Source organism: Epinephelus lanceolatus, chromosome 9 (assembly GCF_041903045.1).
Source record: "Epinephelus lanceolatus isolate andai-2023 chromosome 9, ASM4190304v1, whole genome shotgun sequence".
Lineage (NCBI taxonomy): Eukaryota > Metazoa > Chordata > Actinopteri > Perciformes > Serranidae > Epinephelus > Epinephelus lanceolatus.
The window spans coordinates 33,793,675-33,815,190 of record NC_135742.1 but is presented as its reverse complement, the minus strand read 5'-3'; the positions used below and the strand labels follow the sequence as shown (position 1 = coordinate 33,815,190).

Here is a 21,516-nt window from a genome sequence, read left to right as displayed (position 1 = left end):
TCATACAAAATAAATATTTGTAAAGAGGACTTTACAATCTAAATGCCTGAAAGACCGTTCAAAAATATAGAGTTGTCCTTTCATCCATCTGACTGTATGACTAATATTCTGTAAGATTTAATGTTTATCCCTCTGTATGTTCACAGTGACAGCAATGGACGTATCACTGACAGATAAAGCGAAGAAAGCTCCAAAAAGGAAACGTGTGGTAGAAGATAGTGGGGAGACAGCCAAGCGACGCTCGGCACGTGTTCGAAACACAAAATGCAAGAAGGAAGAGAAGATTGATTTCCAGGAACTGCTTTTTAAATACTTACCTTCCAGGTAGCGTACATTAAACTAAAGATAAACATATAATACATAAATACACTGCTCAGTATAGTCCTGTTGAAAACTATTTTGCTGGTTTGTCTAAGGCTAAAGAAGTTTGATCCTGATAATGACGATGAGAGTCTGAGTAATCTTGAGGCGCAGTGTGATGGGAAGGAGGACATGCAGCCACTACATGGGAGTTGCCTTCCTGCTGACTCAGTTGAATATATGGAATCTGGTATGTGGTGCATTGTGGATATGCATTTATAATACATTGTTTAGCCATGTTGCTGTTTGTGTCTTATCAACAAACTGTGCATTCATTTCTGCAGAACAACAGGACGTCCACAACTTTCTGCTTAATAATATGACCAATGGTGGTATACTGGACATAATGATGCGCTATCTGAAAGCAGTGGGTCAGAAGTTCATGGTGGAGTGGCCTCGGGGGCTGACTGCTGTGGTACTGGAAGTCTATCAGACATGGAGGAAGCACAGCAGTGGTCTCCCTAACCCTCTGCTGCGGGACTGCAGCAACCAACACATTAGGGTAAATGACAAGACAGCTGTAGCTTCTTTATTATTTTAACTTGAATTGGTTAGTTTTTAGTTTGTGTTAAATTAAAACATTGTTGTCTCTGATATTTCTAGACTCAGTCTGAATCCAATTTTAGAAAAGTCTGCAGACTCCAGGGGCTAGTAGGAACCAGGGGAATAACTATAGCTTTTTATTAGCAATAGCCTCGTGTTTCGCTTCCACAATGACCTCTAATTAGTGCCAATATCTGCTATATGTACAGGAAATGTTGGCAATGAGCTTAGCATGTATGGAGTTACAGCTGGAGCAATGGTTACACAACAAAGGGAAGACTTGTAAGTACCAGTTATCTAACTATCATCATTTCAAACTTGATTTTGACAGAATGTGGTTGATTGTGCTGCAGGTTTTTGTGAAAAAGATATGAGAATATGACCGAAATATGATAAATGTCATTGCTTTTTTGTGTTTTAAAAATTGGACTGGTTGGCCTAAAGGGGGTGCTGCAATTGCAGTTAAAAACACGATGGTATACATGATTTGTTAAATTTTGGAAAGTCATCTCTGGGGAATGACATGTTTAAACTTGGCTTGTTAAATTTTTTTCCTTGTCTAGTGTCTCCAAGAAGAAGCAGCATCGGTCCTGGCAGTGATGCGGCTGACTCAGAATTCCCTGGGCAGCACTTTCAGAGCGATCTGTTGCTCCTGGCCTTAGGTTCATCCCAGCGAGACCTGTTTGAGGATGACTGGCTGGATGTCATGGTGCGCGTTTATTGGCTCAAGGCACGATTCTTGGCCCTGCAGGTAAAGTCCATATTTCGTTGTTTGTTTTTGCTTGACTTTTGATTATGTGAGTCCTTTCCCCTCAGCTCATCCATATGTGACTTGTGATTCTGCCTTTCTTGTCTCTTGTCAGGGAGACATGGAGTTGGCCCTGGAGAGCTATGATGTCTGTGTGGGCCTGTTGCAAAGCAAGCCAAAGACCCCAGAAGGGAAACTTTATACTATCAGCCTGCCTAATCTACGTGTAGATGCAGCAATTTCTGTGGAGGAGGTTAGTGTGCTGATAATCCTTATTTACAATACATTATTGTAGTCATTTTTTAATTAAATTTCCCTCATGATTTTACAAGATATGAGAACATGTTGCCAGTCTGCACTTTATGATACCATTAAAATGCGTGATGTACTAAATAACACAATAATCAAACACAGTTGATCAAAACAGTTGTTCTCGAGATTTGTTCTCTTTTATTTTTTAGCATAATTATAAATAAAAATCAAACAAACAAACAACTATTACAAGGCCCTCAAAAAGCTTCGAGCTGTTTTGACTGTGTTTATTTTGGGTTTGTTCTATCCCCATGGACAGATTGACAAGAGGCTGAAGTCTCTGGAACGCTGTCAGTCTTTGGAGGAGATCCAGCGTCTCTTTGAGTCTGCAGACTTTGATTCTGTTGTGCGCCTGCTGCAGCCCACTCTTAATTATGGCAGCAGGAGTAAACCTCTGGAGTTTGTGAGCTCAGCACCAGAGCGGCCAGCTCAGCTGATGCTACTGCAGGTTAGATATGCTACAACACTATCGACTGAACCTTTGTATCTTTTGACAAGTGTGATGGTTGACGCTTTGTCTCTGAATTTGAACTCTCTGACCTAGAACTCGCTGTTGAAGCTGCAAGACTACCAGCAGTGTTTGGAGTGCAGTGAGCTGGCCCTGAATGAATCCCTGCAGCAGCTCAACTCCTCTCCAAGCAATTCTCCCCCTAGTAAGGAGGAGTGGGTCAGTACAATTGGAAAGTTGCTGGATGGCATCGAGGTCTGCTTCACCAAAGACTCAGAGCTTCTAAGCAATGTCCCCCATTTCTCCAGTATGGCTCGACTGGCAAACAATCTAATTCAGGTTAGAAGGGAGCCAAAGACAAAACTGTTAAAGTTACACTATCATAAGAAACTGATCAGCCTCTGTTGGAATTTTGATAACTGTGTCATTGTTGTTGTGTTTTCAGCTAATCGATCTTAGCATGAACAGTTCCGACGATCCCAAGGAACCTTATTTCTTCTCAGTTCTGCCTTGGATCATCCTGTATCGCATTATCAAACATGAGGAGGCTGCTTTTAATTGTATGCTTCGACAGCATATTTCTGTAGGGGATGACGAAGGTTTGTTAACTCCTTGTTTGTATGACTTCGATTTTCTTTTGGTGTTTATGCTGTGTTAGTTGTTACACTGAGTGACCCTTTCAAGTCTCATTTCTAGATGACATAGACACTCCCATGCTGCCCTCCTCCCTGATGCTTCTGAACACAGCCCATGAGTATCTTGGCCGTCGCTCCTTGTGCTGCAACTCAGATGGCGCACTACTCAAGTTCTATGTAAGTTTGTAGACTTCCCTCTGTAAATATATCCAATGTTATATGTGAATGCACAGCTTGCATGTATGGCTTTAAATGTTTACATAAATAACTGTTAACCTGATATATATTTCTTTATGAGTGTGACTTAATTAAAAAAAAATTTGGACATTTTGAACAGTATGACAGAGCTTTTTTCCTTGTGTTTGGTGTAGGTTCAAGTTTTGAAAAAAGAGGTGGCAGCCTCCTCCAGTAATGACTCTCATCCCTACAAAGAGGAGCTGGAGATGGCCCTTGAACAGTGCTTTTTCTGCCTATATGCCTATCCCAGTAAGAAGAGCAAGGCCCGCTACCTTGAGGACCATTCATCTCCACAGGTCACTCACTCACATGCTTCCAAAAGTCTCTGTGATCACGCCTTTGATTTAGTATATTACAACTTGTAGCACTGACCTAATGTGACTGCTGCTCAGAAGTTAGTCAGTTCAATTACATACTACAAAAGTCAATGTCAGCTAAGCTTGTTTGAAACATCGTCTACTATCATGGCTACATATGAGTCTTGACACATAGGGATGTAAATGTAAATTGTAACATGACTGGTAGGTGGAGACATACAACCATAAGGCTGTAATTCTAGTTTTGCCAATATCTTATGTAATTGAAAATATAAAACTAGAAAAACGTGTGGCTAAGCTGCTATTTAGATAATAGTCAAAGGGTGTTGAAGAGGCGGTGAAATAGTGAAGAGGTGGTGAAAACGGTTTAAGGCTTTGACTAATTGGTATGATTTCTCATGTGTTGGCAAATCTACATAAATAGAGAGTTTGAACAGGAGCGAGCTGGCAGTGATTCAGACATGTGCCCTCATTGACCCTCACAACACAGACGAAGTGTGCTTTATCCATTAATTTTGTTTTGTTGGCTTTTAAAGTACACACATCTGGTGTCGCTGAAATAGATTGAGGCAGTGAAATAGCATTAATGGCATAATAGCATGAAAACACTGAGTGAGAAATGTGATCACACAGAGATCAACCACAGGCAACATACCTGCAGAATCTGATATGAAGCACTTCACTCACTGTTGATCAGCATTTTGTGCCCTGTTCTATTTTCACCCTTTCAAATCATTTTCTTCCTTGCTAAGAACCCCAGAAAATGTACAGCGGCTATATAGCTAATTTAGCATTTGTTAAGCAAGAATTATTTGAGTATAGCTAAATTTGGTTTAAATTTAAAAAAAACCCAGAGACAATATCATAGACCTAATAATGTGAGAATTTAACCACTAGAGTGACTCATGACACCATGAAGCTTTGTGGATACAGCCCATGGTCTCGTGTATTTTTGTAATGCATGTGTCCAGCCACCAGGTGGGTGTCATTCCTACAGTTGTGTGTCAGTGTATTTAGATATCTGGCATTCTGACTGTAATTATGCAATGCTACAGTGCAAGAGGAGAATCCCCAGGAGACCCCGATACCACTAATTTGCTCTGACGCTGTGTGTTACACTGCGGCACTAATGTTTCCTGTGGAATTAATCTGCGTTTTGCAGGTTGAACTGCTGTGGTGCGATGCCCTCTTCATGTTCCAGTATTTCAAACCCAAGTCACTGCCTGAGTTTGACAGCTATAAGACAAGCACAGTGTCTGCTGAACTGGCCAATCTGCTGAGGAGGTTTGCCGGCATCGCCCCCACGAGTGACACCCCAGTCCTCACCATGGATGAAGTGGCAGCATACATTGAGGGCATGACAGAAAAGGTCAGTCGGTGGGCCCACACTGAATGTGAAATACATCAGAGAGTCAGACATGTTTAACAGTTTCAAGTCTCTCTTTATGTCAGTCTCTTAACTTTTAACATTTGTCACTGAGAATCATAATTATTAAAGAAATGTTGAATTGTAATCTTTTTAAGGCCCCGTCCCTTCCTGAGGGTAGTGCTCCTGCACCTCCAATCATTAATGAGATCTACTACCTGCTGGCTGATTACCATTTCAAGAACAAGGAGCAGTCCAAAGCCATCAAGTTCTATATGCATGACATATGCGTGTGTCCCAACAGGTAGCTTATTCCGCTGTACTGATGTCAGTGCCTGTGCACATTACAAAATGACAGCATTTCTCCTCTTGTATTAATGCATCAGCTGCAGTGACTTTACTAGGGACATGTGTCTTTCCTCAGGTTTGACTCCTGGGCAGGAATGGCTTTGGCGAGAGCCAGCCGTATTCAGGAAAAGCTCAACTCTAATGAGCTGAAAAGTGACGTTCCCATATGGAAGCACTCCCAGGCAGTGCTGAACTGCTTCAAGAGGGCCCTGGAAATAGACAGCTCCAATCTGTCTCTTTGGATCGAGTACGGTACCATTTCATATGCACTGCATACATTTGCTTCGCGGCAGCTTAAGCAGTGGCGCAACGAGCTCCCCCCAGAGGTGGTTAAACAGGTGAGGCACATGTTAACAGAGTTATCCTGCTGCTCATCTGTATTCACTGTCAGTTTGTGTTAAGTCTGCTTTTATATCAGATTTTCTATGTGCGAGGTAAACAGATGTCACATCCTGTCACTTTTGCTTGTTCCACACGGGAATTTTTTGTAGAGTAAATTGATCTGTCGCCTTGAGCTAAATTACTCATGAAGGCGCCACTGTGTGTGGTTTCAGATGGAGGACAGGAGAGACTCCATGTTGGAGACAGCGTTCCAGTGTTTCCAGGGCGCTTCCCGTTGTGAGGGTGACAGTGATGAAGAAGAGTGGCTCATTCACTACATGCTCGGAAAGATAGCAGAGAAACGCAAACAGCCTCCAGCGGAATATCTGCAGCTTTACAAAAAGGTAAACAGCTTCAGGAATATGGTCAATAATTTATGTTTAATAATGAACATTGTTGGTGAGGTGTTTGTTAACTGTGGTGTCAGATAAACTGTGTAAACAAATGAAAGAATGTTAGCTGGACTCTGTGTTAAAGGATATATGTACAGTGCTGCCATTCGGATTTTTTTCCAGCAGCAGTGCTGAAGTACGTGAGTTTTATTTTGTGCGGCTTTGAGTTATTTAGTGTGTCTGCTGGAACAAGAAGAGTTTCAGGCACATAGTTGTACACAGTTGTAGATTATTTTTGAATTATGTGCATTTAAATGCCCTATATGCCAAGTGCTGTTGCAAACACCCCTGCATGTGGGTGCAGATATAACATTTGACATCTAGTGTTTCAATCAATATTGTGACTCTAACATTGCTTGTGAAAAAAAGATGGCTGTACAAGTAGAACAGGGATACAAGGTACAAAAAATGTGTCCAGATAGATCCAGAGGTTTTAGAGTTACGACATTATAACCAAAAATTGTTACACGCTGTCAGAACAGCCAGACTGGTGAAGCTTCCTTAGTGACGCAGAGGGGAATGGTCTGGGGTGTGTGTCATCTGATCAGCTCTCAAACCATATAGAACAGTCTGTGGCCGATAGATGATGCACTTTTAGCTGGGGTGTTGGATTTGTAGTCCTTGCTCGTCCTGACTCTGGCTGATTAAGTAGAGATGGCAAGTTAATTGTATATGGGGAAACACTGCACAATTAAATTTCAACTTTTGCTTTAATTATATGTTTTACACCATTGCGAAATACTGCTCTCTGAGAGGGCAAGTACAGAAATGTAAGTTTTGAGCTTAAAATGTGATTTACAGCACATCTTCTCACACAATAATATACAGTGCAGTGTAATCTGCATACAGTGTCTGTGATTTCTCACCTAATGATAAACATATATTTGAGTACTTCAGTCTAATAGTCAACAAATCATAGAAGTCAGTGAGGTAAGTAGGGAAATTTTAATATAGTTGTCATGATGGTAAAAACCAGCGAAATAACAACAGTAGTTGAAGGTAATTGGAATACTGTTTCAGTACTAAGTTGATTGCAGACATTTTTCTTGCTCTCCCTGGACTTGTTTCATAATCCGCCTACGGAAACAAAGATCACTGCCCTTCCACCCTCACAAGATGTTTTTGTTTTCTAGAGAGAACAATGTATGGGGTTAGTCATCGGTCTGTTGTTCTGATTAGATCAGTGGAGGCAGATAAACCTGCATGAAACACAGTGTCATGGAGGTCAGCAGAGGATGAGCAGGGCAGTGTGAACGTAGTGAACCCAGATGTCAGCACACACAGCTGTTTTCTTATTTTAATTATCTCGTTCGTTTGTTAGAGCACTCCTTTTCTCTATTTTACATGTTTATTTGTATTGTCAGGTGATTGCTAATTTGGTGACTCTCCCCTCTTTATATTTATAGGCAGCACACTATCTGCATGAAGAAGCTGCCAGGTATCCCCGAAAAATCCATTACCATAATCCTCCTGACCTGGCCATGGAAGCCCTGGAGGTAAACTACCTGTGGCTGGTAGCTCAAATAGTTTCTAGTTGTGTCACAGTTAATGTGTTACGTAAGAGAACTATCTGAAAGCATTCCCATTTAAGGATATTGTGCACATACCTGTGCACAGTTAAATGTCTTTTTCCTGACTTCTTTCTTCTAGTTACATTTCCGTCTCAGTGCCACCACCCTGAAACTATTAGAGGCTGACGTGCCTGATCTTGAACACGAGTTTTTGTTCAATTTGCTGGTTGAGGCCGCTACCGGGCCATTTGCCAGGGGGGAAGAGAAGAGTATGCCAAGCATGCCTAGGTCCCATGAAAAGTAAGCAACAGAAATATAACCCAGCAGGAATTACAAAAAAAGTATTCATTCTCACAGCTGAACTTTCTTTCACAATGTTGTTCTTGATACCTTGCAGGGAGAAACCCCCCTCCATGACGGATGAAGAATTTAATTGTTCGTCAAGTTGTATAGGGAACGTCCTCAGCTCCTCCCATCCATCAGCTGCCACCCCAGGTCTGACATCTCCTCCTTACGTGGCCACGCCGTTTGACCATGATTACGCCAAACGCAAAACACTCCGACGGCAGCAATGGCAGCAGCAGCGGCATGAGGAGCAGCAGGCTGATGGTACAGTCCCAGTCCTAGACACTGTTTCTGGGGTTGGGCTCTTTGCCCTTTCTGCACTGGGTCAGGAAGCCCACAGGGGAGCGCTCAGATTGCTAATCACCATGCTTAACGGCTTTGGTTTCAGTTACAATGGTCCCCATGCACTGGGTGATTGGGATGTGGTGAAATGGGCAATATGGCTACTGATTATTTGAGTGATTTTTTTTATGACTAAAAAGCAAGAGTGTTGAAACTAATAGATTTGAAGACTGAGTTTTGCAGAGTGTTGAGGCTTGTGTGTGTGTGCGTGTGCTGAAATAACATCCATTTCTAGTTGCTGCTGTATTGCTGGTCTTATTTTCTTTCCTTATCAATCACCTTGCCTCTCCTGATGTGTTACAATTGTTGCTTTGCTGTAACTTCCTTCAGCCTATGACATCATGGACACATCGCTGATTATTGCTTCACTGTGTGTTGGTGGTGGTTTGCTTCGTCAGAGATCCCAGATGCTAATCAAGAGTGATTTGCTAATAATAACCACATGTTGGGTACACTGACTACATATTTATCAGGGTGCAGCTGTGTTATTATTATAACCTTTATGTAATCTGGTAATTGATTAAGATTAAGGTCTCTTTTGGAAGAGACATCAGAAAAATGAGAACAAAGAGAAGACACACAACAAAGCAGCAAGCCAGCCAACTGGATGTTGTGTTCAGAACAGTTGGGGTACTCTACATGACAGTTCTGATAAACAGGAAAAGTTTTTAATGTTACACGCAGAACTGTGTATTTTTCTCAAGAAGCTGGATGTGAAAATAGAACATGAGTGTTCGAAAAACAGACTTGATGGTTGCGTGCAGTTATGTGTTAGATGTATGTTATTGTGTTCAGTAATGTACATCTAGTACAGCGTCTGTCTAATGATCATTATTACTGACCTTTTTATCCATGCACATTGACCATTTTTATGTAAGCTCTTGTGCTCGCAGTGTTGCAATCATAACTGTCTGTGTTTGAATTTCGGATAAGACAATTTAAAGTGTGTTTGAGAAAGTTGTAGTGGTATTTTGTCTTGTCAGTGTTGCAACTCTGAGTGAAGTATTGTGAAACAGAAGCTGAAATACTGTTTTAGAGAAAACAATCTGGACCATTCTCTCCACATGACAAAAACAGTGACATCTATTCACCCACCCCATGTGTCATGTTTAGCTTTAATGTGCAAATAACGCAGCCATATTGCCCATGTTGCCAGTTTTGTCACCCTTTCCAGATTCCTTCCTACCTACCTACCTACCTGCCTGCTACCTCTTTGCCTGCTTGCTTTTACCACCTGCTTTGCCATTTATATGCATGTAGTTCTAATGGGGTGAATGTCTTCACGACTGGGAAAAAGTCAGTCCTTTGTCACACTTCACTTAATTGTCTGGTGTGTCATGTGGTCACATTTTATTTGAGTTTGGTGTGGGCTTAATGTCACAGAGAGTCAAACTCTCTCAAAATCTTTTGTGAATCATGTGTTTGCCATTTTCTACTAATTGGATATAATTTCCAATTATGGCCAGTTAGTGTGAAGTCGAGAGGAATGTGGTGGGCCTATTATTGGCAAACAATTCTTAGACTGAAGTGGGGGAAAAAAACACACCATGCACATGTTTGCTTGTCTGGTTTTTCTGAGCTTGAGTCCTGCTTAAAGGACATCAAGGTGTCAAGAGCCTGATTCAGACATATCTTTATCTAATCATCTGGGAAAATGCTTCTTTCGTGATCTCCTGTTGATCATCTGCACCTTCTGTCTGGATTTTTACCATGTGCTGCTCTATTGACAGTAAAATAGGAGATCAGTTATTGGGCAAAATAAGAGAAGTCAGGGGAGATTTTCCAGGGCTCTGGGTGTCTTAACTGCTTTGCTAGAAAGGGAGCTCTATCATATCACAAGCCTTATTATTTTTTTTTTTTTTACATTTATACGGGAAATATTGATCTTCAGAAATACTGCAAAATTCAGTACACTGCCCACATAGATATTTATGTCTGAATCAGGTTCTACTTTTCCAAGGGGAGTGGCATTAAATCTGTATTCAAGTCTTTTGTCAAAGGTAAATGATTGATTTTTGAGGAAAAACTGCAGATTTTTTAAAATATAATTTCAAAGATACAGCTTTTTCTTGATTATATTTTAAAACCAGCTCCCCGTATCTTCAACAGCCTCACCCGAGTTTGACCATGATTACTGCCTGCCCAGGTCTTCAATGTGGCTGGCTTCCCTGAATGGTACTGCTCTTCAAACCCACCAAACTCTTTAAGAGACTTTGTTTTTAATCCAAAATGAAGTGCATCCTTGTGGGAAGCACTGAATACACAGTTGTCAGTTTACACAAACCTTCCAGTACCATAGTAACTTTGCTGTTAACTCATGAGTGTGAATCTTTTGAAAAGTGTGCATTATTCACTGAAATAGCAAAAGCTTATTGCCCTTCTGATTTAGTTATTTGCAGTTCCCTGCCAAAGACTTTATTTTTGCTGAGGCTGCACAACATGGCAATTAGGAGGAATGCTGGCATTTTGATTTTGGACCACTCACAAAAACAAACCATCTCTCCTTTATAACAGTGTGTCATTAGGGATGCACTAATAAGGATTTGTGGCTCATGACCTATTTTTGTTTCATAATTATATTTATTTCTCCACCTCCCCCCACATAATAATAGGAAATGTTTGGCATTTAAAAACAAGTCGCCAACCATCAGCTTGAAAAGGGCCTACACAACATGCTGTTAAAGTATGCCATTACACATTATGGATAATTGGTTGAAATTTGTACAATACAATAATCTTAATTTATTGACCAATGAAAGATAATCCCACCTGAAATTACAGTACATCAGTTTTTAAAAAAGAAGTGCATATAACCTACTTTTCAGACAGTATTTATTGTATTGTATTTCTGTGACATCCCCACAGGCTGAAGTCATTTGTCTTGATCTGGGTCCATGCAACTGGCGGCATGACCCATGATGTTTTTTGTTTTGGCAGAGCGCAGTCAGGACAGTGAGGTGGTGATGCTGTCCGACTCCAACTCGACCCAGGATGCCTTCACTGATCCTGCCAGCTCACAAGACAGCAGCCACAAACCTGCTTCTGGGAAAGCCAGTTCATCATCATCAGAAAGTACAACCCCTGTGAAGGACGGGCAGTTTGCATCTGAGGACACAGGTACACACAGACTGAACTGACTAATCTTTTCTGGCTGTATTTTCCTGTACCATTACATTGTTTGAGCTGAGTGTGATCAGATTATATAACAATACACACCAAAGTACTGTATTTAAATCTGCACTAAAACCTATAATCAGACGTGTTGTCTTGATGTTTATATGCTCCACATTAATGCCTCATTTCCACATAGTTCTGTGTATGTATACAAGTCAGCTGGAAGTCCATTAATTCCTGTGAGAACCTTGTGATCACTGATGTGTTTACAAAACTCCTCCCGTATTTCTCTCTGCTATGGAATTTGCCTGGTGTATATTGATTTTTTTTTTTTTTTTTTTTCCGGATTTTGGATAAGCCGTGTTCACTGTGCCACAGGAAGTTAGTATAAAAACTGTCAAACAGATTGATAAATTGTATCCAGCTCTTTTTGTACATTTATCTACATGAAAATTTATACAGCATGTTTAGTTAGCTAACATTGGTAGCATGCTGGCTGTATATTAATACAGCGTGCAAATCTGGCCAACACACACCTGACAGGCCCGACCCTCTAACTTATTCGTCACCATAAATTATTGGTCCTGTTTTTGTGTCTGCACTGCTCCATGGCCATATTCCACAAGACTGAACAGTGAGAAACACTCTGAATGAACTTTTCTGCCATTTCTGCATGGGTGTTTCTATCCACAAAGAACTGCATTTCCTAGCGTTGAACACTGGGGGCATACTCCATACTATATGGAAATGCGGACATAAAACAGAAGTGTGTGGAAATGAGGCATAAGCAAGCAGAAAATTAATCTAACATGCAAAGCTCTGAATTCAAATCCTAAAGTCTTTAATTTAAATCCTACTTAAGCATCACATGGAGAGCATTCTGGCATCCAGACGGAAGAAAAAGTTATTCAGGAAGTTGTAGAAGCTGTGGTGGTGACACTCCCTGAAACTTCGGCCCCCAAGATCTCTGCGGACCCCTGTCCTCATCCTCTGCCTGTCCCAGCCACCCCTCCAAAGCCAGCCCACTCTCAACAAGCTACTCCTCAAACACCAGCCAGTGAGGGAAAGAAGAAGCCAGAGCCTCCCCCTGAGGTGATCGAGGTGCCCAAGGCCCTGCCCACAGAGCGGGTCGACCAGAAACGAATGTTGGTGGAAATGTGCGTCCGCGCTCTCTTCCTCTGCCTCGGACGTTTCCCTCAACACTACAAAAGTCTCTACCGCCTGGCCTTCTTCTACACCAATAGCAAGACCCATCAGGTCAGTGTACCCCTTTTAACCGGTGGCACTAGTCTGTTCTCACTGCATTTCAAAGTCATCCATTAAGCCTAAGCCACACACCTACAATCAGTATTCCTCGTCATTAATGGTAACATTTACGGAAGAATGGACATGCTAAGCATTCCTGCGATTTCCTCAAAAGTCACATGGACATTTTCCGTTCAGTATTTTGCTGACAACTATGTCAGTGCTATGATGGATATTTTTGTTCTGTTTTTTTCCCTCGGATTTTCTTGTGGGTCTGTGAGCTCTGCAGTAACACACGAGTTGTTGAAACAGCCTGTGCTGGCTATGAGCCGCTGTGGGCAGAGGTGTGCGTGGGTGGTAGCGCAGTGCTCTCTCAGCCAGTTTGGCACAGTGAGGTTGCGTTGAGCTTTCCTCTGGTGGCATCCTTCTGTCAGCACTCCATATGTCCAACCTTTTTAATACAGCCTATGTCCCTACTCAATGGGGGTGAAATGGGAATGGAAAGGTCCAAGCTCCTTTATATTTTATATTTTTTAATATGCTCATTTGACCTCAGAGTACTGTATGTGCAGCATCATGAGTTTTACGGCTCCCGTCGGTAGTGTCTGCCTAATAGGCTACAAGACTGAAGAAACCTTAAAAAAAGGTCTTTATTTTATTATTAACAGCCACAAGCACTGAAATTAATTTGTTCAATAATGATCATTTCCTTGAGGCTCAATTAAAAGTGGGGATTTCATACGTGTACCCATCCAATGGTGAAAATAATCTACACCTTTGAGTGGAGATATCAGCAGCATGGATGCAAGCAAATGCTCCCTTGCAGTGACTTGATGACACAGTCAGATGCTGCGATGCTGTTGACACAGGTTGCTTAGCTGCTCTCACAACCCAATACAGCCAGTGTTAAAAGCCTCTGCGCCCCTTTTGTTCTAACCAAACTGCTCCACTCACATTGACTGGCCAGCTTTATCCTCACTCCAAAGATGGAAGGAGAGGGAGCCTGTGATTTCATGCTATAGCCTACTGGGTTTGTGAAAGATAACATGAAGTGGCGTTAGCTTGCTATCTTTTTCAAACAGGGCAGTGGTGTAGACACTGATTTGTGAGTCATCACACTGTGAAAAGAGGTCTGCGTTTTTCTGATCGCAAATGAGCATTATTTTCTTTCTTTTTTTTTTTTTTTTTGTTAAGACGATCTTAAGCACTGTATGGAAAGATACATCTATTTATCACTTCTGTCAATCTATTCTGACCGAGGGGCATCCCCATGGTTTTCTCCTGAGGAATTCTCTTGTGCATTAAAAAAAGTGTATATCCAAATTTATATGTGGGGTTTTTTTTTGTTTTTTGTTTTTTTTTTCATTTATTTATTTATTTCTCACCACAGAACCTACAGTGGGCCCGAGATGTGTTGCTAGGAAGCAGTGTCCCATGGCAACAGCTGAAGCACATGCCTGCACAAGGACTTTTCTGTGAAAGAAACAAGACAAACCTGTTCAATGTAAGTCAGTTCACCATGTGTTTTCCCCCTCCTCTCCATGTCATTATGTAACTACACATTGCTTCATACCTTTTGAAGACACCTGTCATCATACTCTTTATTGGCATCCATTATGGTAACTCCAAAAATATTATCACGTTAACATCAGACTGAGCAGAAAACATTTCACTTGACTGACTTGCGACATAAACAAAGTTGTTGATGTTTATGAAAGGGACTTTCATGGCCAGTATTGTGTAAAAGAATTGGCTTGGTGATGAAATTTCCGTCTTGGCTAAATCAGTGTAAATTCCTACTTGAAATGAATGCATTCTTTTTCACAAAGCTCAAAATTGGAATAACAGCACACAGTGCCTCTTAGCAAATAACGTCTTATTCCAGAAGCCTGAGCTAAGCCAAGGTTGCTCGGTAAATGAGTTGACACTGAAATCACTCACTTCTTAATTTACCACTTCTTCAGTTTCTTTCAATTGTTTGTCACCTTTGGCTGAATATCAAAGAACAGACGTAGAGTCATTTCACATCCAGTGGAGGATTTGGAATTAAATTTTCTTTTCTACTGCAAACTTAATTCATGTTTCACATACACACAGAAGCACAGTTTATACATGAATGTCCAGACTATAAAATACTCATGAATGTGTCGTCTTTTTACCCTAAAGTTGAACTGTATCATAATACATAACTGCACAGTAGCAGCAAATGGAGACTCCACGTTTATGACTAATGAGCTGTCTGCGTGTTTGTTGTGAGTGAATGATTGGCGAACTACAGAAAGGTTTACCCTTTTCACACATTATTCCCATAATTCATAAAATCAGCCCTAAATATGGATCACTAGATGCATGCGCTGCTATAAATGGAGTCACACAGTGAGAGATTGTTGAATTATCTGCCTCTCAGAATTACAAGGCCTCTGCTGGGTTCCAGTGGAGGAGATTACTGTCTGGATCTGTCATCTGTTCTGCATGTCAGTTTATTTAACTCTTTTTACTTGAAGCAGATATTATGCCTTTACAATGTGTGCAGAAATTGGCTCACTTTTCGATTTGTTCCCCGCGTGACTTGTCAAAGCCAAAATGCTCTAACTTTTGTCTAAGAGCAGATAATGCCAGCAGAATGTCACATCATGTCAGCGTCACATATAAGTCAGTCATCGGGGCATATTTTGGTGGTGCACATTATTTTGGACAGAGCTGATTGTGTAAGTTGTAGAGTCAAATGCTGACTGCAGAAGGTTTCTGGTAACAGACTGTGGAAGCGATCTGGGCCAGGTCTGAGCTGGAGGAGAGCTCTGCAGCGCTCTGGCTCCCACTGGGTTCTCACAGAGCCCCTTCTGGAGGCAAACCTGCCACCCTGGCATACCAACTGTTGGAGCTTTACTGTTCCCTTCAAACGAAGCCCTCTCTCTCTCTGTCTCTCTCCCTCTACCGCGGGCTAATGTAAACCTTTTCTAAATAGTCATCAAACATGCCTGTTTTCATTGAGTCCACGAGTTCTGGACATAAACAAAAAGTTGCTGAAACACAGTTTATAGCCTGTGTTTTCACTCTTCATTTTGTCAGCTTCATGAGAGCAACGGTGGATAAGGATTTCTTCATTCACAGATGGATAGAAAGGTATTGTTCAGCACGCAGTTTTTGCCAAGTAGAAGTGCATTTATGAACCATAACACTCCAAACCAGCTTTTCTAAGCTGTATACGTCATGCAAGTCAATCTCAGCTGACAGCTGCATTAGAGCCTGACTAATCACTGGCGACAGTGTTTGATAGATATATTGTATGTGTTTAAATCATCTCGCCACTGACAAAATTACCAGCATGATAGCTGCCACAAACCATCACATATTTAACATATGGCGCCTTGATGTCAGGGAGACTTGACTCCCAACTGAGTGTGCACCTCTCAAAGCCTGTTGGTGAATACTGAGTTCCCTAATGTAGGTCATGATGCCCTACTTTTCCTTCTTGCTTTGGCTGGGCTACATTAGCCAGGGACTGTGTAAATAACCTATATATTGCTGTTTAGAAATGATCCAGATGAGATTGTGCTGCATAATTTATTGGTGTGGTTGTCAGCATGAGTGCTCTCCAGGAGGGCCAGCTCTCTTTTAAACCAACGATAAACTAATAATAGTTATGTAGTTATTGAATGAAGTCACTAAGTCACAGACAGGGGACACATTATTAATATGTCATGTAGGGCTGGGCAATAGATCAAAATGTCACTATAATGGCCAAAAAAAAAAGATATTATATGGATATGGATTTCAACTATTTCCCATTGCTTAGTTACTTATCCACATTACTGATGATTATTTAGAAAAAATCTCTACGTGTAAATATTTTGTGAATGCACCAGTAGTCCACCATGCAATATCTTTGCAGTAGTGAAATCAAGGTACTGGTAAAATAAAATATGCTGATATTTGTTTTTCTCTTTATCGCCCTGCCATAATGTTGTCGTACTGTTTATTGCGATTCATTATTGATTAACATATTTGCACTCTGATACTAGGTGTTGTGCCGACTTTTGGACTCTCTGTTCTGCTTTGCCACTTAACAGGCTGTTCGACATTAAATAATATCATGTGTGTTCATAATGCGTGTATGTTAAAAAGGTTCAGACCCGCAACTCTACTTAGTACTTAATTTCAGCTGCTTATACAAAAGCTCTCTATAATGCAGTAAAAAAAATCCAGGATATCTTCTTTTCAAGGAATTACTTGGCTATCTTAGGGGCTATAACTTCCGATTATATCACACATAGGTCTGGGTGATATCAAATATCACTGGGTGATATCAAATATGAGACAATCAAATATCACAAAATATTCACACATTGATAATGTGGGCATAATAATGAAGTGGGTAAAGGCAAATAATAAAACAGATAGAACAATCAGGTAATTTTAAAAAAATTATACCAGCGGCTTTTAAAACCAGAAAAAGACAACACTTAGGACATTACGATTACACAGATATTATGATGTAACATAGACCTTTGCAGACTATTGCATATTCATCTTGTATTGTGAAGATGTCATCATTGTGGGCAAATAATTGTAATGGAATACCGTAATACAATTCTTCCCAGCCCTTGTAACAGAATATCAAGGCTAAATCCAATGATATTGGTCATAATGCTGCCGTGTTGCCAGGCCCTCTGGCTGCTCAGTACTACTGTTGAGTGATTGTGAGGAGTCCCTGTGTGTTCACTCCGGCACGGTGTTGCCTCCTCCCTCCTCCCCCCAGCCAGACACACCACACACACATACGCTTGCTTACATATTCTTCCACCCACTCACACGTTCACTGTCTACAAAGCTCCAGAGAAAATGGATGTCCCTGTTGCTTTCCTATTTCAGAAATACACGAATCCATCCCGGTCTTGTAACTTTTCAGAAAACATGTTTTGAACTGATACCGTCTTTTCAGAGCGAGCATTCATGTTTGATCCGACTGCTTGAATGTAACTTTGCTCATAGGTAGGCCTCAATGTCTTATTATATTAGGTCAGGATAGTCTTCTGGGGAACGGTTATACTTGCGTTACTTGCCTCGGTTTGATCTATGACTCAAACATTTGTGTGTTCAGCTGTGCAATGTGCTGTAGGTGGAGCTGCACTCTGGAGGACCGTGTTATGTTTTTTTCTTAGAGGAGGAGTAATGTCCCAATGAATACTTTTATTGTAGTAGTTGATATTTTGATTTGCATGTTGAGGTGGTAGGTCTGGCTGCCTGTGTGTTTTACATCGCCTTCTTCTGCTCTCTGTTCACTCGAGCTTGACATTTTTCTGCAGTGTTTTTCCATCACTCACACAACAGGAAACAGGAAAAACAAGGTGTGTTTGCTTAGTATGTTTATGGTGGCCAGCTGGAGAGACACGACCAGAGTAGAACGAGAGGAAAGGAAGAAGGTGAGGGTTGTTGTCAGTATGCTGCTGGCTGAGGAAATACTGTGTGTACACAACACAATCTTATCTGTTCAGACAGAAGTGTTCTTCAGCCTGTGTTCCTGTGTTTAATGGGGGCTTCACTTAGACAAACCTGTCCTTTTTTCACTCAAGTTTTTTTTTTTTTTTTTTTTTTTTCCACAATTGGTGTGCCATCCTCTTGATGCCTCCCACTACATTGATGTGGTAGTTCATTTTTCAGCCAGTTTGTATTCTCTTGTTCTTTTCCTGTTGCTCCGTCTTCAGGGTGATCATGCTCTACCCCTCCCCCTGGCTCTTATTCGCTCTACTCATCTCCTCTCCCTGTTGCACTCGTTCTGTTTCCTCATTACTCTCTCTCTCACTCCTCTGTTTGTGTGTGTATTGTGTGGGTGTGCACTAATGGGCGGGAGTTTCTTCGCTTGCCTCCGATTGGCCAGAAAAGGTCTGTGAGGATTGGCTGAATGCTGTGGATAGTGCGAGAGAAAGGAAGGGAGGAGGGGGGAGAGAACTCCAGCAGGCTGGGGTCAGGGGAGAGCGGAGATAGAGTGCGTGGGTGTTTTTGTTTTGAGATGGCAGGGTTTGAAAGCAGGAGAGGAACGAGTCAGCTTGTCTGTCAGTGGCATACTGAGCTCATAGGCCCTGACTCCAGCGCTGCTTCTCCTCTTGCCAAGACAGCTGCCGTTCTCCTCCTCTTCTGTTCCTGTTCTGCCGTGTGCAGCTGTGTTTCCCTCCTCTTCTCTCCTGCGGCTCTCGCTGCCCTAGCACCCAAATGCAGCCCACCCCTTGCTCTCTGAGCGTGAGCCTCTTTCAGGGTGGAGGCGCTGCCAGGGCTGCTGGTGCTGCTACCGCCAGCAGGAAACTGTCCAAAAGAATACAAACAGGCACCGTGGAGTAGCTTTCTTTGGTGATGGTGAGTCGTTTTCTCGCTTTCCCTCTGACTTTTACACAGTCTAGCACAAGTTTGTGTTAATTTTTGTGTGAGCAGAGTTCCCGTGTCATTTTCTGAGAGTTTGTGTTACACTTAGAGTTTGGTCTTTGTAAATCAGTCTTGTTGAATGGTACAGAACTGCAAAAGAAAATACCTTTATGTGAGGGTTTTAATTGCTCGTGTTGCTGCATGTGAAATACAACAATGTAGAAGAGGAAGATTGAAGATTGTAGAACAATGTAAAATTACACCACTCACCTGCCAGATGCTGGTAGCATAAGCAGGTACCCAGCCATACTGGATTTTAATTTTACAATCTAAAGTTGTAGTTTGCTGATGAAATAGTGATATTGTTGTTACTAGTAAGCTGCACTAGTGACTGCTGCTTGCTGCAACACACATGGACACTCAGCTTGTGCAACTTCCCTAGTAAGTTTAGTAAGTTTTACATTGTGTCATATTTGGGCCTGTACCTTTGCTGTCACTGATGGCATGTTAAGACACGAGTAGATGAAGTTGATAAGACAACAGGTTGAGGATTTCCCTCCAAATGTTGTTCTGTAGACAGCCAGCATTTTGTTTTGACTCAGGCTCTCACACAAGGAAGTAGAGGGACTATCACTACACCACTCTGTTCTTCATCTTCTTTTTTTGTCTCTTTTTGTCATGCTGCATCAGTACTCCTTTATGTTGCTGTTTGTAATACAGGAAAAAGTGACTAATAAGGATTACTTCATGATTTGACGTGTCCACCGTCTTCTTGTTCCCCTCATTCTTGACAACCAAACAAAGAAACCCTTTTGAACCTGTCATCTGAAGAAAGATCAGATTCCATTTGTACAAAATGATTCTCTTGTCATGCATTTAGAGCCAATGCATCCCTTGTTTGCCATGCGTCTTAATCTCTGTCTGATTTGTGCATGATGCATCGGCCACATCTGCCAAATCTGTAGCTCTAGATATCAAGCATTGGTCATATTTTCTCTCACAAAAAAAGGGGGGAAAAAGATGCTTAAAATCATTGCAGTTAAAGTCTTACAAATCTGCTTTAGCTGTTGTGCTACAGCATAATCTGTGTAAAGCCATGGCTCTGCTTTCCCTAAACAGATTTGCAGTGGTTGGATGGGTCTCTGATGAAGAACAACTCTCCTCCATTAGAGATGTTGTTCTAAGTGTGTGGAGCCCACCCCCCTCTCATCATACTTGTCCTGTTCCTGTTGGAGGCATTTGCTAATCTGTGCATTGAAAGGTTAAAACCTTCCCAAGCCCTGCCTGATTGCATCATATGATAATAAATCTTCTCATTCTCACACAGGCATTTTAGCCATACGCCATTTTTGTTGACCACTAGATCTGAATTGGGATCATTTTACCGGTATTTATTGGCTCCTGAAACATCAGAGCAGCAGAGATTTATTTCTAAATTAATCTTACAGGTACAGTAGGCAGGAAGTGTTAGCTACAGTATCGCGACCAAAAAAAAAAAAAGCTTTTATAAAGTCCTGACTTAACCTGTGCACTGTCTCCAGGAACATCCTGAATGCAACTAATAAATAAGAAAGTACAGGCAGAGAGCAGAGTCTCTGCAGAAAAATTCGCTGCTACACACCTCTTGTAAGTCATAAGTGATGATTGAGAGGGATTACATTTTTATGAATCTATGTTTTTTTATTGAAAGAAAAACACAAAAAGTATACCTTTTAACAAATGCCTGGAATCAAAAGTTTAGTAGCCCTAGTAGTAGTAGTAGTAGTAAAAATGAAAAAGGCATCCTTGATTTAGGAATTCCTAAAGGAAGTCTTCAATTTAAACACACAAGGATTTTCTGGGATGAATTTCTATATTATGTTTTAAATGGCCACATTTGACACTCTCAGTGCACAGGCAGTAAGTGTTGTCCTCAGGAATGTGTTTGTTTTGATGACTTCATTTTGCCTGTCTCTCCTGCTTTGTTCCTCTCCGGTGGCTTTGAAAATGTCATCTGACAATCTGTGAGGAGGAGCGCCACGCTCCCCGGTGCCTTCAGCAGCTGATGGAGCCATCTCATTTGTTTTGTTCCACCCTGATATGGTCATCTTTGTTTTGTCTCACACACATTGTCTGAAGCCAGAAGCTGCACTCTGCGCCATGTGCTATATGACTGTACACAGCCTAGGCCACCATCTGCACCCGCATCAGTAGCTTCAGAGTGCAGAACCTTGCCTCGCTTCACCTGCTGAGAGGACATGTGCTCACAGAAAAGGTGGACTCGTCCATCAAAAAAACACCTCATCACGCTTACTGCAAAGGAGGACTGTGCTTGTTGGCAGCCGGTCTGCTGGTCTGTTGCATTGCTTGGACAGAGCTGAGCACTAATGAGGCTGCCTATCATGTGTGCCCAGAGAGAAAGCCCCCCCATCCCTACCTCCCCACCTCCCACATGGCCAGCCAGTCCGCAAGATCTCTCCTGCAGGCTTCCATCCCCTCATTAGGGCTTTCTTGTTTGAATGCCATGTTTTTAACT

At 41.6% G+C, this 21,516-nt stretch overlaps 1 protein-coding gene across 5 annotated transcripts in view; it reads left to right on the top strand.

Moving 5' to 3' along the window:
- The window catches only part of cabin1 (calcineurin binding protein 1), a 40,487-nt gene that overhangs the window by 4,159 nt on the left and 14,812 nt on the right, over nucleotides 1-21,516 (top strand). For 2 of the 5 annotated variants that reach the window (XM_033619557.2, XM_078170882.1), the window contains exons 10-31: nucleotides 147-324; nucleotides 417-550; nucleotides 645-862; nucleotides 1,113-1,185; nucleotides 1,467-1,654; nucleotides 1,767-1,904; nucleotides 2,223-2,411; nucleotides 2,508-2,750; nucleotides 2,857-3,010; nucleotides 3,108-3,223; nucleotides 3,418-3,579; nucleotides 4,763-4,969; nucleotides 5,125-5,270; nucleotides 5,391-5,652; nucleotides 5,869-6,039; nucleotides 7,494-7,583; nucleotides 7,738-7,898; nucleotides 7,996-8,207; nucleotides 10,395-10,460; nucleotides 11,223-11,402; nucleotides 12,262-12,656; nucleotides 14,035-14,148. In XM_033619557.2, the coding sequence (XP_033475448.1) occupies nucleotides 147-324; nucleotides 417-550; nucleotides 645-862; nucleotides 1,113-1,185; nucleotides 1,467-1,654; nucleotides 1,767-1,904; nucleotides 2,223-2,411; nucleotides 2,508-2,750; nucleotides 2,857-3,010; nucleotides 3,108-3,223; nucleotides 3,418-3,579; nucleotides 4,763-4,969; nucleotides 5,125-5,270; nucleotides 5,391-5,652; nucleotides 5,869-6,039; nucleotides 7,494-7,583; nucleotides 7,738-7,898; nucleotides 7,996-8,207; nucleotides 10,395-10,460; nucleotides 11,223-11,402; nucleotides 12,262-12,656; nucleotides 14,035-14,148 (3,797 nt within the window). The remainder of the gene's footprint in view (nucleotides 1-146; nucleotides 325-416; nucleotides 551-644; nucleotides 863-1,112; nucleotides 1,186-1,466; nucleotides 1,655-1,766; nucleotides 1,905-2,222; nucleotides 2,412-2,507; nucleotides 2,751-2,856; nucleotides 3,011-3,107; nucleotides 3,224-3,417; nucleotides 3,580-4,762; nucleotides 4,970-5,124; nucleotides 5,271-5,390; nucleotides 5,653-5,868; nucleotides 6,040-7,493; nucleotides 7,584-7,737; nucleotides 7,899-7,995; nucleotides 8,208-10,394; nucleotides 10,461-11,222; nucleotides 11,403-12,261; nucleotides 12,657-14,034; nucleotides 14,149-21,516) is intronic. The other 3 variants (XM_033619559.2, XM_033619561.2, XM_033619558.2) reach the window with 3 other exon arrangements.